Source organism: Mytilus trossulus, chromosome 12 (genome assembly GCF_036588685.1).
Source record: "Mytilus trossulus isolate FHL-02 chromosome 12, PNRI_Mtr1.1.1.hap1, whole genome shotgun sequence".
Lineage (NCBI taxonomy): Eukaryota > Metazoa > Mollusca > Bivalvia > Mytilida > Mytilidae > Mytilus > Mytilus trossulus.
The window spans coordinates 45,810,041-45,825,460 of NC_086384.1; the positions used below are offsets into that span (position 1 = coordinate 45,810,041).

Below are 15,420 nucleotides of genomic sequence, written 5' to 3' on the forward strand. Positions count from 1 at the left end.
AAGTATTTATAAAGCTATGTTGCTCATATCAAAATTTGTCCAAAACCAGATATCGCAGCATACATGTCATAGGATATAAACACATTACATTAAACAACACCTCTGATATGTGAGGCAATATTGTGTATACTAATCGCAACTATAAACATGATACGGAGACGAGACTGCTTTTATACTAATTGTTTAAATTTTGAAAAAAACACTTTAATAGGAAATAAGGTTGAAATCTATTCCTGCTACGGATGTCGCAGGAACTAACATTTGAAAGTCGCTCACCACATATGTAAAAACATATTGTCATCAAATCTTAAGTGCAAGGCTATAAATACTTATATAAAACTATATAAGTTATTTGTCTAGTTGTTCTGTCTTTGTATTGAAGTAATAGAAAACAGCAGAAAGATAGCATATGAATAGTGTGGTATGTAGTTTCAATGATCATTATTATTATATTATTTTTTTGGTGATACTATCAGTTTGGTGCTTAAGTATATTTTGTGTCGCATTAGGTGTTACGTTAAACTATAATACTACTAAAAAAAATAATATATACACCTCTTTTTATGAACGTACTTTTGTTTTATATTAAAAGTATGTGTTATTAAATATGAATAGTGAAATCACGAAAGAGGATGAACAGAAAAAGAGGCATTGAAAACCTAAATATTGTCTTAAGTGCTTTAAATTCAATTCAAGGTTGGCACCTTTTAAAACGTTAAAACCCAATGCATTGATTTGCACATGTCCTAAATTAGGAACCTGCGGTTCAGTGGTTGTTATTTGTTGATGTGTTTCATAAGTGTTTCTCGTTTCTGGTTCTATATAGATCAGAACGTTGGTTTTCCCGTTTGAATGGTTAAACACTAGTACATTTTGGGGCCCATTATAGAGTGCTGTTCGGTATGAGCCAAAGCCTCGTGTTGAAGGCTATACTTTGTTGGTTTACTTTTACAAATTGTGACTTACATGGAGAGTTGTCTTGTTGCCATTTGCGCTCATTTCACATCTTTTTGTATCTTTATACACTATTTGTAGAATAAGTTGTTTTCCCCGAAAGATACTAGGCTTAGAAATTGTAATGCAAGCAAACGTCTCGTCTGCATACGATTTTTAAACACGTAATGCCATCTATTTTTTTATCCACCTATGATTATCCCTTTGTTATTCCACCTTTCATTTTTTATCTTACTGCAAGTCTTTTTTTTATATAATTATAAGGCCGTTATACCACATCTTAATTTTGTATTGAAGTTTTATGAAGCTATATTGCTTACATCAAAGCTTTTTAAAACCAGATATGGAAGCATACATGTAGTTGGATGTAAACGCCATTATTTAACACAACACCTCTAATGTGTAGGGTAAATTTGTGTTTTGGCGCATCGCAACTATATACTATAGGGGACACAGCCACGTTAACTTTTATTTCTATAGAAGTCGCTCTTCACTATACTACTACCTGTCGATACATTTATTTTTGGCATTGCACAAGTCATGTCTTCTTTGACTATTAATGACGTTAAAATACTAAATCCCTGTGATGTGTTTTAGTCGATTTTAGTCTCTGATGCATGATTTTTTACTATTAATTGGTTTTGGCTTTTAACTAGCTGTCAGTAACTGCGAGTACTCTCAAATCGTATTTTCTTGTTAATTCGACCTGTTGATACTGTTTATAATGCTTTTTTGTCATTTTTTATTTATATGGATCTTGGCTGTATACCAGCTTTGATTATTTGTAATATCTTCAATTTTTCACTTATTCTTACAACATTTGTATAAACTTCAAGATTATAAAAAACCGGTTTTTTTCTAAAGTGAACATTGATTGGTTAAATATTTCTCAGTGTGTTTGAATTTGTTTGATAGCCTTTTGGTCATGACTGTTTGTCTCTAATATTTAATTAACTGTGCATTTGTATTCAGATATCGCAGATCAAATTTATTCGTTCTTTGTGTAATCATACGTTTTTTGATTGAGTTAAGTCTGCCAATTGATATTTTATCGTATGTTTTTATATGTTGTGATGTTATGCTATTGTTTCAGAAAAAGGGAGAAGGTTTGGGCCCATTAAAACGTTTAATCCCGCTGCAAATGTTTGCACCTGTCCTAAGTCAGGAATCTGATGTACAGTAGTTGTCGTTTGTTTATGTAATATATACGTGTTTCTCGTTTCTCGTTTTGTTTATATAGATTAGACCGTTGGTTTTCCCGTTTGAATGGTTTTACACTAGTAATTTTGGGGCCCTTTATAGCTTGTTGTTCGGTGTGAGCCAAGGCTCCGTGTTGAAGACCTTACTTTAACCTATAATGGTTTAATTTTTAAATTGTTATTTGGATGGAGAGTTGTCTCATTGGCACTCACACCACATCTTCCTATATCTACATGTTACAAAACGAGAGTGTTTTATAACCATGAAGTATAAAAATACACTTTAATAGAAAATTAACGCGAAATCTGTTCCTGCTACGGATGACGCAGACACTAACATTTGAAAGTCGCTCACCAAATATGTAAAAACATGTTTTCATCATATCTTAAGTTCAAGGCTATAAATACTTATACAAAACTATATAAATTATTTGTCTAGTTGTTCTGTCTTTATATTGAAGTTGTTGAAAGACAGCAGGAAGATAGCATATGAACATTGTGGTATGTACATTTCACATTATTAAACTATTTCTTCTAACTTCTTTGTATCTCGTGAAATAATTCTGGTTTTCTTTTGGGGTATATGTCTTAGTGCTTTTACTAGCATGGTCGTAACACTTTTGTGTTCTGTGATATGTCAAATCCTTATATGTTCCTGTTATTTTAGTTTTGATGCTGTTTTAGCACAGTCTTCTTGATTTTTCTAAATTGTCTTTTTGTTATGGACTCAATGATCATCATTTTGTTTTCTATTCTAATTATAATAATCTTGGCTTGTTTCGTTCGTTCTTATATCTGTTTGGTTTTCATGTATATTTCTTGTCAAATAATGTGTAACATCGAACTTAAAAATATTACTCCCATTTTGTTTATATATACACCTCAAACTCAATTCATATCTCCAATTGTTTATAGTAAGTTTTTTTGTTCCCGAAACGGGAAGTATAAAAAATCAAAGATACTGTTGGTGATTTAGAGACAGTTAAACTAACGCGTCAAACGTTAACAATACTTTTAACGCCGTTTACATTGATCTATTGTACCGTCATCATATATTTTGTTAACGTTGTTCTATTTTTATGTATCATGTTACTATATTGAGTTGAGATTATACAATCAAACGAACCAGATGGTGTTTACTGCCTGTGTAAACATTTAGTTAAACCCATCCGTCACAGATACAATGCCTATCAATATAAACGGCAGCCGTGAGTTTCGTCTGTATAAGATACGACCCTTCAGTTACACTCGGATAACATAAAGTATACATGTCAATTATTAAATAAGAGGCCGAAGACATTTTAAAAGAAGACATAAAAATGTGCTCAATACAGATAAGGTCATATATGTATGGATTAAGAAATACTCAGTGGTTTGACTTGCTCAGAATTAAAAAGAGTAAAATACAGGACATTTTTATACTTTATGTCAACACATAGGTGCCCACTTCTTAACTTGTAATACTCTCGGTGTCGGGGGGGGGGGGACTTCTACTAGCAGTGGCATCGAGCAAGTGGATAGACAAATTCGTTAAAAAAAAAACAAGACTCATCGCGTATCGTATACATTCGACTAGTCGTTGGCAATCGAGCCAAAGCTGTTAGAATGTTCGTTTTACTGCTTAAATATTCTAATGAGAGATAGGTTTTATTATGTGAAAAATGAAATTTGAGTGTTATAAATTTGCTTCCATTAGAATTGAATAATCATTGTTCTTTTACAATACCAGCGATTGGTTGATGGCATTAACATAATACTATATTAGATAAGGGTAATAATACCACTGTTCAATAGTCAAAAAATTATTTAACTGAAAAAAAGCCGCGTTACAAATCAAAACTTTAAGAGGAAAAAAACTGAACAACAAAAACTGCTACCAAACAAACATCAACATTACAGTTTTGAACAACTGCTATAATTCAGACTTGGTACAGGACATTTTAAGAAAAAATGGTGGGTTGAATCTGAATATATTGGCTTCTACCTTCTCATTTATTAACGTTTTAGTGATATGAACGTTTTAATAATTTTGAGCAATGATACATAATTAAAGCAGAATAAATGGATATAAAATCAATCCTATAAAATAGTATATAATATACGTAATGCATTTTTTATCAGTATTACGAACTTGATTTCCTTTGAATCTAATACAGTGGCAGAATTATTTGTGTCTAGCTCGGCAGCGTAAAAAAGAAATTTGTAAACGAAGCGGATGATAGAAATAAGGAATTTCCGTGATGATCGAATATATAATACATGTTATATTACAACAGAATTAATATTAATCAATTATGTAAGATATAGATTTAATAAACGAAGCCATTAATTCTCTCTAAAACTCCTCAATATAGGATAAAGAATTCATAAGGCAGTTTCTTATAGTAATCGGTTTCCAAAACATTTGGTAAGTTTAACATTATTACAGTGATTTTCCTGACTCTTATACGTTCAGAGATTCATCTGCTATCATTTCTTTTTATTATCTAGAAAACAATCGTGAGGTTTTACATTCTGAATATGCTTTTTTTTCAATTAGATTGATTGCTTTCAAAGCCACCTTCAGCAATATTTTGCTATTGCGTGGATGTATTTTTTTTCGGTTGAGGAAGCCGGTCAAGATTTTAACAAAAAGTAAACAAATTTAGGGAGAAAGTCAACCTATTTGTGAGATGTTCGATTAATTAAAAACGTGCATATGACTTCAAATTTTAAACAAATATGGAAAGGTTTTAGGTGATCTTACAATAAAAGAAATTTGCAGTGTAAGGAGATTCAAGCCATATCACTAAGTTATGAAAGTTTTTTCCCAATAATTTTAGAATGCTCTACTAATATTCAAGAGGCATTGCACAAAATCAAGTATTCTGTTCTTTAAATGAGATTCAATTTGGAAATATACTATGTTGTACAGTAACCAGTATAACAGAAATGAAATGCAACATTTCAGGGCTTTTATATTTCTTTCAGTTTATGCAAGCATTCTCTGAAACTGTTTTATGGTTGTTGTTGTGCTTGAACATGTGTAATTTTATTTTGAATATTGAGATGGAATCTATATGCGTTATCTGTACTTATTTTGTTGTTGGTGGTGCTTTTGTTTTAGAGGGCACCATAGTGCGTTATCTGTACTTATTTGTTGACCGTTCCTTTAAGTGCATATTATGTTCTGTTATTCCACTGGTCAATATTGAATAGAGAGGGTTGAAATAAAAAAAGAAAAAAAGAAAAACGAAAACATGGAATATGCTTTTCGTGCTTGGCAAAAAGTCGATGTTATTCACAAATTTACTACACTTGATTCAAATCAGTTTATTTGTGTTCTTGTTTATCATTTGTATTTGTCATATGTACTAACTGTAATTACATGTACTTATATGACATTAAATAATTATAATCACAATTTACATGGTTACGTATACGGTTTGACATCACTATTACGTAGTAAGCAAATGAAGGGATTGTTTCGTTTCATAAGTTTCATTCTTAAGTCCACAATTGTCAATTCAAGTGATAACTCTATTATGTACTGTCTAAAACTTACAATCGATTCTCAGTGGACATCGTTAAGATTGATATAAATGTTAAATATGCTATATGCTGTTGTCCTTACCCCCGATTACATGTGTTGGGTCCATTGACCACATATATTCATCATGTGAAGCTTAAACGTATATCAACCTTCGCGCTTTAAAGTTTAATAACCTTCCCATGTTAATTCAATAGTTCTATATAAGTTACACATCTAAAAAGGTATGCATTGAGTATACAAAATTAAAAATAATGGAAATAAATGAATAAAAAATTATGAAAAAGTTGCATGATTAATCTTAATAATATAAGAATGAAGCATCCTACATACACCCTCCTGTGACTTAATGTGAGTTGATATGATTGATATCATAATGAGTCAAAGTATGACAATATGTGTGTTGCCTTGATAAAGATATATTGCCTGCAACCAAACATTAATTTCTTCTTTAAACAAAAAAAAAACAGTTATAAAATGCATGAAGAAATCAATGTTTATTTCTTTTTATTATATTTCAAAAGTACGTTTTAACCATTTGAAAAAGTAGTGATATATTTTAATATCTGAAGACTACAATAAAAGGCAAATCCCAGGCATGAATAAATGCATTTTTTGGTAAACGTACATTGCAATCGATTTTAAATATTATATAAATACGCCTACAGAAAAGTTTTCAATAGCACAAGAATATACTGTATATCAATGACCGCTACTTGCTATATTTCCAGTAACTAATTTCGGAGTGCTATCATTGTACATTGTGCCTTAGGTTGTTAATATTGGACTTAGGATATAGACTTTCACAAATCGTTACTTGAGATTAATTGGGATCTCTATAAAAACGTAAGTTTCTAGATGATGCAATCTTGTTATTGTCTGCAAGCTAATTTTACGTTTATTGAATAAGTCAAGAATAAATTCTTTTCGTAATTAGTCCGTGTTGTTGCTTTCATAGAGGTTGTAAAGCGTTTTCCAATAATTGATTCATTCCTTCTTTCAATCAATTTTTTTTGGAAGGTGTCATGTGTCGTCGCTGATTGAATATCTATTTCAGCTTTTTGTTGGAAGGTATGTTTTACTTTTTATTAATTCAAATTGATATGAACATATATATATATATATTAATTCTTTTAAGTTTTAATTGTTAAACAAATCTGGTAGATCGTTTGTCGCTGATTGAATATTTCTTTTCTTTTTGTTTGAAGGTATGTTTTCTTTTTTTTAATTCATTGATGATTTTTTTTTCATATAATCAAATACTTTTATTGATTCTCGTAAAACTAATTTAAAACGAAATTGTCTGTTGGTTCATTTCATGTATCAGTTTGAAATATACAAAAATAAAAATTAGGAGGCCTTGTAATAACATTAACGGTATCAATTTTCCTGCACCAGATGCGCATTTCAACAATACATGTCTCTTCAGTGATGCTCGTGGCCAAAATATTTTAAATCCAAAGCTTATATAAAGGATGAAGAGCTATAATCCAAGAGGTCCAAAAAGGTGTAGCCAAATCCGTGAAAGGAATCAGAGCTTTGCATGAAGGAGATACATTCTTTAATCTATGATAACTTCTAACATTTTGTAACAGCAAATTTTAATAACACAATAAATCCGTTTTTTCATGCCAGTTCCGAAGTACTGGCTACTGGGCTGGTGATACCATCGGGGACTAACAGTCCACCAGCAAAGGCATCGACCCAGTTGGAGTAATAACATTAACGGTATCAATTTTCCTGCACCATATGCGCATTTCGACAATACATGTCTTTTCAGTGATGCTCGTGGCCAAAACATTTAAAATCCAAACCTTATATAAAAGGAGTAACACTTCAATAAATCAATAGTTGTTGATTTCTGACGCATTTGTAATTGTTATAAAAATTGTATATCTTATATTTTACCGATATTACATAATAAAATATAATACACTTTGGAAAATGGGGAGGTTTTATATATCAAAAAATATATATTTGAACGCAGATACATAAAAAATATAAAGTTTAACGCAGCTACATCTGAAAATGGATCTCCATAGTCAGGGAGCTCGTCGGTTGCTGTAGTGTGACATATTTTCCTAAACGTGTTTAGAGGATATAATCAGATTCTTGATAGTTTATACTGAAATTGTTTGCAATTTAAACTTTGGACGATTTAGTGCTTGACAATGTTAATAGACACAATGTATTGTGCTTCACAATGCATATTGTGTCATTTCTGGGTCTTTTATAGCTGACTATACGGTTTGGGCGTTGCTAATTGCTGAATGCAGTACTGTGACTCATAGTTGCTTATTTCTGTGTCATTTGGTCTCCTGTGGAGAGATGTACATGAATCATTGGCAATCATACCACATCTTTTTTTTTATATAAAGACACAATGGCATGGGGGTTGTTAAAAACCAAATAATATTTTGGTTACTTATGCCGTCGGGTTGCTGACTTATTGGCGTATATTCCATGTATTTAGATACGTTTGTATTGGTTTTTTGTGGGTTTTTTTTATTTGTTGATATTCGTTTCTCTTTATAATACTACGCCATATAAAGTTGTAAAATGTCACAATGTTCAATCAAATCAACTCAGGTTATAAACAACTACCTGAGAACTTAATATCCCAAATATGTTACCTGCATGTGTAAAGTTGTATTGGTGAATTTACTCATTTAAAATTTGTTAAGAGTGAGGTGTCGATCCTTATTGAGATTTTGATTAAAAATAGTTCTCTAATATTTTACGTGTTTTCCAAAATTCTAATTTTTTAACTTTAATGTAGATAATGGCATTTACATTGCCACAATTTATAAAGAAATCGTATATTTACATTAGAGCTATAACTTTTACATAGAAAACTGAATATCGAACATATGTGATAAAGCAAATCTGTTAAGTCAGAGAGAAAAAAATCGTGTATTTTTTGTATATTCAATTATTCTTATAACGCAGATATTTGGATGCTTAATAATGATACGACCTTTGAATTGATTAGAAGTAACACAATGCATTTGTAAAGGCAATTAATGAAACCGTTATAGTTTCAGCTCAATTAAAGAGTTTGAAATATATTTATTTCCAGATTTTGCATTGTAAAATTCGGATTTTATAAAACATTTATTAAATATTTGTCAACAATTTGCGCTTAAAAAGTGTCAAATAGTATTTGATTAAATGATTATGAATTGTTTTAGTGCTTGGAAATGCAACGACCGGCTGTTTGCTATAAAATAGGGGCTGCTGTTTTTTCATGTTTATTGATAATTTTGATTCAATGTGCGACGGGAACACAATCATGTATGGTTATCAATATAAAATTGCTTCCTCTGTTTTTGCGATGAATACTGCATGTGACAAGTTAACTAATTGCTTTCTCTGTCTTTAATTGTTTTATCTCGATCTCGATATTGTTGTATTTTTTTTAATCTTGATCTTGATAATCTTGTTATTGTTGTCTATATTGGGCTTTATTCGAAAATTTGCGCGTCGGATACATAAAAATTATAATTAGTTCTATTCGTTTTGATTTTATTTATTTTGAAACATAAATAAAGGCAACAGTAGTATACCGCTGTTCAAAACTCGTAAATCCATGGACAAAAACCAAAATCGTGGTAACAAACTAAAACTGAGGGAAATGCATGCAATATAAGAGGAGAACAACGAGACAACATAAAAATGTAACACACACAGAAACGGACTAAGGATTAGACAAAAACCGATGAGAATAACAAATATAACATCAAAACCAAATACACGAATTTGGGATAGAAAAGTACCGTGACACGTAATAAAAGTTTTTCAAAGCACATAAAGTAACAGTAATGAACGATATGAATACTTTGTTTTAAATTTTTGACGGAATGTATTAAAAAAACAAAAAAGAGGCAGCAGTAGTATACCACTGTTCAACTTCAGTCTGTTGTATTGTCAGAACTTAATACGTTGTCTGTGATTTCGGAAGGAGGAAAACAAATGCATAGCTAAGACGCTTTGGTAAACCATGTCGACGCATTCTGTAACTCTTTAGTTGATCTCATGCGCTGTCTTCATATTTTAAATCAACTTAATAAGTCTTTTGTTAATCGATTTATGTGATTTGACTCCTGTTATCTACTGTCACCTTAGTTTCCTCTTTGATAGAGAATAGAAAAATAAAAGTAGAGATCAACAGTATTGCAATAAATTGAGCATTTTATGGAAATTATATGTAATATAAAAGCCATATATCATCCCTGATTGACATCTAACTAAATATCTCTGATTAAGTCGTTAAATTTATGGCACTATTGGTGCTAGCCAAATACAGAAAAATTCATTCTTAATATGGATTTAATACATATGATACTTAAAAGATGTCTTATTATCATTTGATTATTTACCGTAGGATGGTTAATTATCTTTATTTTTATTATCTCTTTAGGACCCATGGATCTGTTTATTACAGGAAATGAAATTAATAATTAGATATAGGAAGATGTGGTATGAGTGCCAAAGAGACAACTCTCCATTCAAGTCACAATTTATAAAAGTAAACCAGTATATGTCATGGTACGGTCTTCAATGCGGAGCCTTGGCTCACACCGAACAGCAAGCTATAAAGGGTCCCAAAAAAATACAAATTATTCTATAAATTTGGTGAATATTATTTCTCCTTTTTTTTAAAAAACCGAGTATACACAGACGAACATCCATTCATCAATTATCACCCCCAGTGTTTGGTGGGGTTCGTGTTATTCATTCTTTAGTTTTCTATGTTGTGTCATGTGTACTATTGTTTGTCTGCTTGTCCTTTTCATTGTTAGCAATGGCGTTGTCAGTTTATTTTCGATTTATGAGTTTGACTGTACCTCTGGTATCTTTAGCTCTCTTTATTCTAAGGTTTATAAAAGAACAATTTATCTAACTGTTTAGTAATCTTGGTATATCATTTGGTTAATATATTTTGTATCCATGTTTTGAAGGTTATAACATCTTTCAAAATGGTAATTACTTACATCTTGAAATGCACAAATTTTTGTTTCATGCTGATGATGACGTTTTAACACTACATCCTTTTGATGTATGCTGATTGATACTTTAGTCATGAAGAACACGATTATTTTTTCAGTAAGATTGGTTTAAAACTTATATTTGCGAATGGTAAGATCAATGCTTGTTGCATATTGTGTCTTAATGTTAGATTTTACGTTTTTAATTCGTTCTGATCTAATAAGTCAAATTATTTTCATCTAATGTGTCACAACTCAAGAGCCTGTTTTCAAGAGGTGATAGTTTCTGCCCAACTTATTTGACTGCGCGTTCACATTACTATTCTTCAATTCGCTTCATTTAGACTCATTTATATAGTTGTCAAATTGTCGATCATACCACATCTCCATATTGTTTATCGAATCATTGTACTACGATTTTGATTTTGGAAAAACGTCAATAAGACATCTAGAGATAATAAGATAAAGAAACTAGGCTTGACGGGAAAAAACTTATCACGAACACCATGGTTCAGATAATTACCAAACTTTACAGCCACAAAAATGTCACGTTGAATTTGATTAATGACATTGTCATTCAGTGATGGAACTTTCGGATTAAATTTATTGCATAATATGTCAATTTAACTTAATTATGAATGACATTTCATCTACAACGAAGATGTCAGCGTGATCATTTTCCGTGAGATGTCATTTTCATGTTATTTTCTGTATAATTGATCTACCAATGATCTATAAAATAAGTTGGGGCACACGTTGAGAATAATTACGGTAAAATCAGAAACCTTAATTGATACTACATGGATCAGCATTTGAAATATTTCAATGAATGGTGACACGGAAAGTGATTATCACGTGAATATAATTAAATTTAATGCAGTATTTTACAATTTATGACATTGAATGCATAGGATTGCCTTCTATTGCATCAATAAATTAATTATCACGTGACTTACATTAGCAATATCATATTATGGAATAAAACTGCATACGGTGCTTATCAATTAGGAAATATTAAATCAAATCTAATAAAAATGAGAAGATATGGTATGAGTGCCAATGAGCTTTTGCTATAATCGAACAGGAAGTTATCAAAGGCCAAAAGAGCACAAGTGTTAAACCATTAAAACAGGAAAACCAACGGTCTAATCTATAAAATAATCGAGCAACGAGATAACAGATAAAAACCAACAACAAAAGAATAACAGGTTTCTAACTTTGGACATATGCAAATGTTTTCAGCGGGTTTAAAAGTTTTAATGTATATTTCAAACATAATTTGATTTTTCCATAAATGTTTTTTTTTTCAAGAAGACTTTTAATCTACCCTACGAACTATAATAATTAAATGGTTGGGGCCTTACTGTAGTCGGCAAAAAAAGTCACTTCCGCAAGTACTCTATGATCCTTTGTTTTTAAATACACTCTATCCATAACAAAAAGCGTGCTGCATGACCTGTTTCCAGAGACAATTACGACAGCAGAGTTTTTGGAAACTTGTTTCTTTTGATGTTGTCTGAGGATACATTTTCTAAGAACGTAAAAGTTCATTTCCATCTTTAATAATTGTGTTTTAAAATTAAACATGTGTTACTAAGTATAGCATGTATTTTTTTTAAATTGTATCAGATAGAATAAGTATTAGATTATAAATATTTATTTTCTGTTTCCCTTTTTTTTGTCTTGGAGAATAGAAACCAAATTGAAGTTAAAGTCAACAACAAATACAAAATGAAATATACCTTAAAACATTAAAATGAATGATATTTATTAAACATAACAGTATCATATAAAGCAATGTTATAAATTATATATCTAGATTTTAATTTATTGTCTTAAAAGATAAATCATTATCTATACACTATAAGTATATTAGGCTAAACATATTTCATCCGTGGCTAGAAAAACAGTAATAAAAGTGTTTGCTTGACAAAGAGTATACGGTGATTTACGAAATATTTACTAAAAGGGAGATAATTGCATCACCGATAAAGATAAAGGCGACACTATTAGTTATTTAATTATGGCATGTTTCTTTTGGTAAGTTTTATCAGATGCAAAACCGTTGACCGAAGTACATTTTGAATGAAGGGCCGAAGCATTTAATACTTAAAATGTTTGTATGGTTGTCATTTTTACAAACTTTTAGAATAATACAAAATGCACAATTTAAATCTTATAATTTTATATCCATGCTAAAAAAGTGTAATATCATTTTTCCCCTATGTTTTCTTATTCAATTGCCATTGGTAGCACATGTAGTCATACATAATACAACATGTATACAATACATTAAATTAAAATGTCATAGAGATTGTAATCAACCGATCAGAATAGTACGGATTCTCATGAAACAATTTTTTATAACTTACTATGTAGCAAGGCCTTGCTCGTTGTTGAAGGCCTTACGATGGCCTATAGTGGTTAATTTCTGTGTCATTAGGTTTCTTGTGGAGAGTTGTCTCATTGGCAATCATATCACATCATCTTTTTTATATGTAATATAATTCTCTGCATTACGTTCACACAATTTTTTTTCTTCTGCAGATAACATCGGCAAAATGGGAAGCAATCAGCAATCCGGACTTGAATTACACCAAGACTACCCAGACATAGTTGTTGTGATATGCTTGCTTGCTGTTTTCAGCATTTTCGGTACGATCGGGAATGCCTTTGTCATTTTCGTGTATTCAAGAAAAAAGGACAAATCAACAACATCAATCTTCATCCTAACTTTGGCGGGAACTGACTTTTTTACTTGTTTGATAATTATTCCATTTACCATCGTTGTAGAATACGTTGAGAAACAAATTCGATATGACAGTGCCTGTAAGATATATCAGTTCTTAATTACATCAAACGTACCATTTTCATCTTTTATTATGGTCGTTATAGCTTGTGATCGTTATATGAAAATATGCCGCCCCTGGAATCAGATACTTGATACGAAAATGGCTAAGAAGATAATTATTTTCCTCTTTATGTTTGCCGTTATGTTAGGAATAGTGATAGCTTTAGTTCATGGAATTCCTAACGACTTCTTTTTGAATGTTAAGAGTTCACCTATTAAATTGACTAATGCAACAACAGACACATCCTTGCTAATGCAAGTGCTTGATATCAATAATGAAACGGACAGTAATCTGAAAATGACAACTGTTGCACCTGCGACCGTCAATCAATCCAAATCGAATTATCTGCTTAACATGACAGCATTAAAAACGACAGAAGAAACGCTGTTTCTCAATGACTTGCGTTCTAAGATTGAAATGTTGTGTTTACCAACTGAAAAATACATAAGCTCATCGGTAAGAAACATTTTTCAGAAGTTGTATGCGTCTCTTTTTCTCATATCTTTCATACTGGTTGTGATTTTTTACACGTTAGTATTTCGATCATTAGTTATGAGACGAGCACGGAAAGCTAAGAAAAGGACATATGTTGGAGATATTACTCTCGGACATCATACAGCTCACCAGCTAATGACAACAAACACATGTACAGTTGCAACAAAATCGACAATGACCGAAAACTTAGATGGCACAACCAATAACGATACATTTAAGAAACCTTTACAATTGAAACGAACGCGTTCGGCACAAGAAAAAAATAGATCAGCTAATATGAAAACTGCTGGTATTTTATTTATAGTGACAGTAGTTTTTATCATTGCATTTCTGCCTGCCTGGCTGATGGCGATGAGGGTAGTTCGAGGAAATATTATTTTATTTTACATGCATTTTAGCTACAACGTTGCAAATCCTATTATTTACGCATTTTTTAATCAAAATTTCAGAAGGGATATCAAAAGAGACTGCAGTTTTCTAATAAGTTTTGAGAAACCTTCTACAGGTTAAACAATTGAAGATTTATATTTGAATGTATATATATTTTGGTTATCATATTATTAAAATTTTAGAAAAAACAAGTGAAATTTTAATTTCTATAGGATTAATATATTTTGCAATCCAATATGTTGTTTTCGGGATTATTTGATAGAGTGAATGAAATTAATGCCATGTTTATATATAGATCTGCACAAATAATGCAAATGTGCAGTTACAAATGTACGCAGAGTTTAAGACAATACATCAATTGACCTGAAAATATATGAGAGTTCAAACTGCAATATTTTAATTCCGTACAAATTGTTCATATATAGTATATGTGAAACAGAGGCAAACTATATTGATGAGACATTCACATTGATATGTCGAAAACGAACTGAAAACCCCATTGCAAAACAAAACAAATGACAGATAAACAAACATGAGTACAAACACAACATGGAAAACTAAAAATTAAGCAACTCGAACCAATCAAAACCTTTTGGTTGTATCGGGTGGTCTGAAAGAGGAAGCAGATGATGGTTAACATTCAACAACTATACGATCAGCTTTCTCTATATATGGGACATTTACAAGTACTCACAAGAAACCTGAATAAAGTTCCTTAAAAATGCATACCGTATTTTTAATACTTGTTTAAGTATTATTATTTTGTTGGGTTTTTTTTGTTTTTTTTTGGGGGGGGGGGGGTCGTTATTTGTTTTTTGTGGTTACTTTTTTTACGTTTTGAAATCCGTGGTGTAGGGTTACTTTTTTCCCATATTGTATTTTTTACTGATAGTTATCAAAACAGTTTAAAGCCGCAAAAAAAAATCTGAGAACATTATGGCATTGTGCAATAACAATTTAAAAATATTGAGAGAATGTACAACCAAATAAAGGCAACAATAGTATACCGCTGT

At 31.0% G+C, this 15,420-nt stretch overlaps 1 protein-coding gene across 1 annotated transcript; it reads left to right on the forward strand.

Annotated features, from left to right (window-relative positions):
* Window positions 1–6,647: 6,647 nt before the first annotated feature.
* Window positions 6,648–14,527, forward strand: LOC134692501 (uncharacterized). The gene is made up of 2 exons (XM_063552957.1): window positions 6,648–6,753; window positions 13,218–14,527. Exon 2 carries the CDS (start codon window positions 13,232–13,234, stop codon window positions 14,525–14,527), a length of 1,296 nt encoding a protein of 431 aa, XP_063409027.1. The 5' UTR covers window positions 6,648–6,753; window positions 13,218–13,231.
* The last annotated feature ends 893 nt before the right edge of the window (window positions 14,528–15,420 follow it).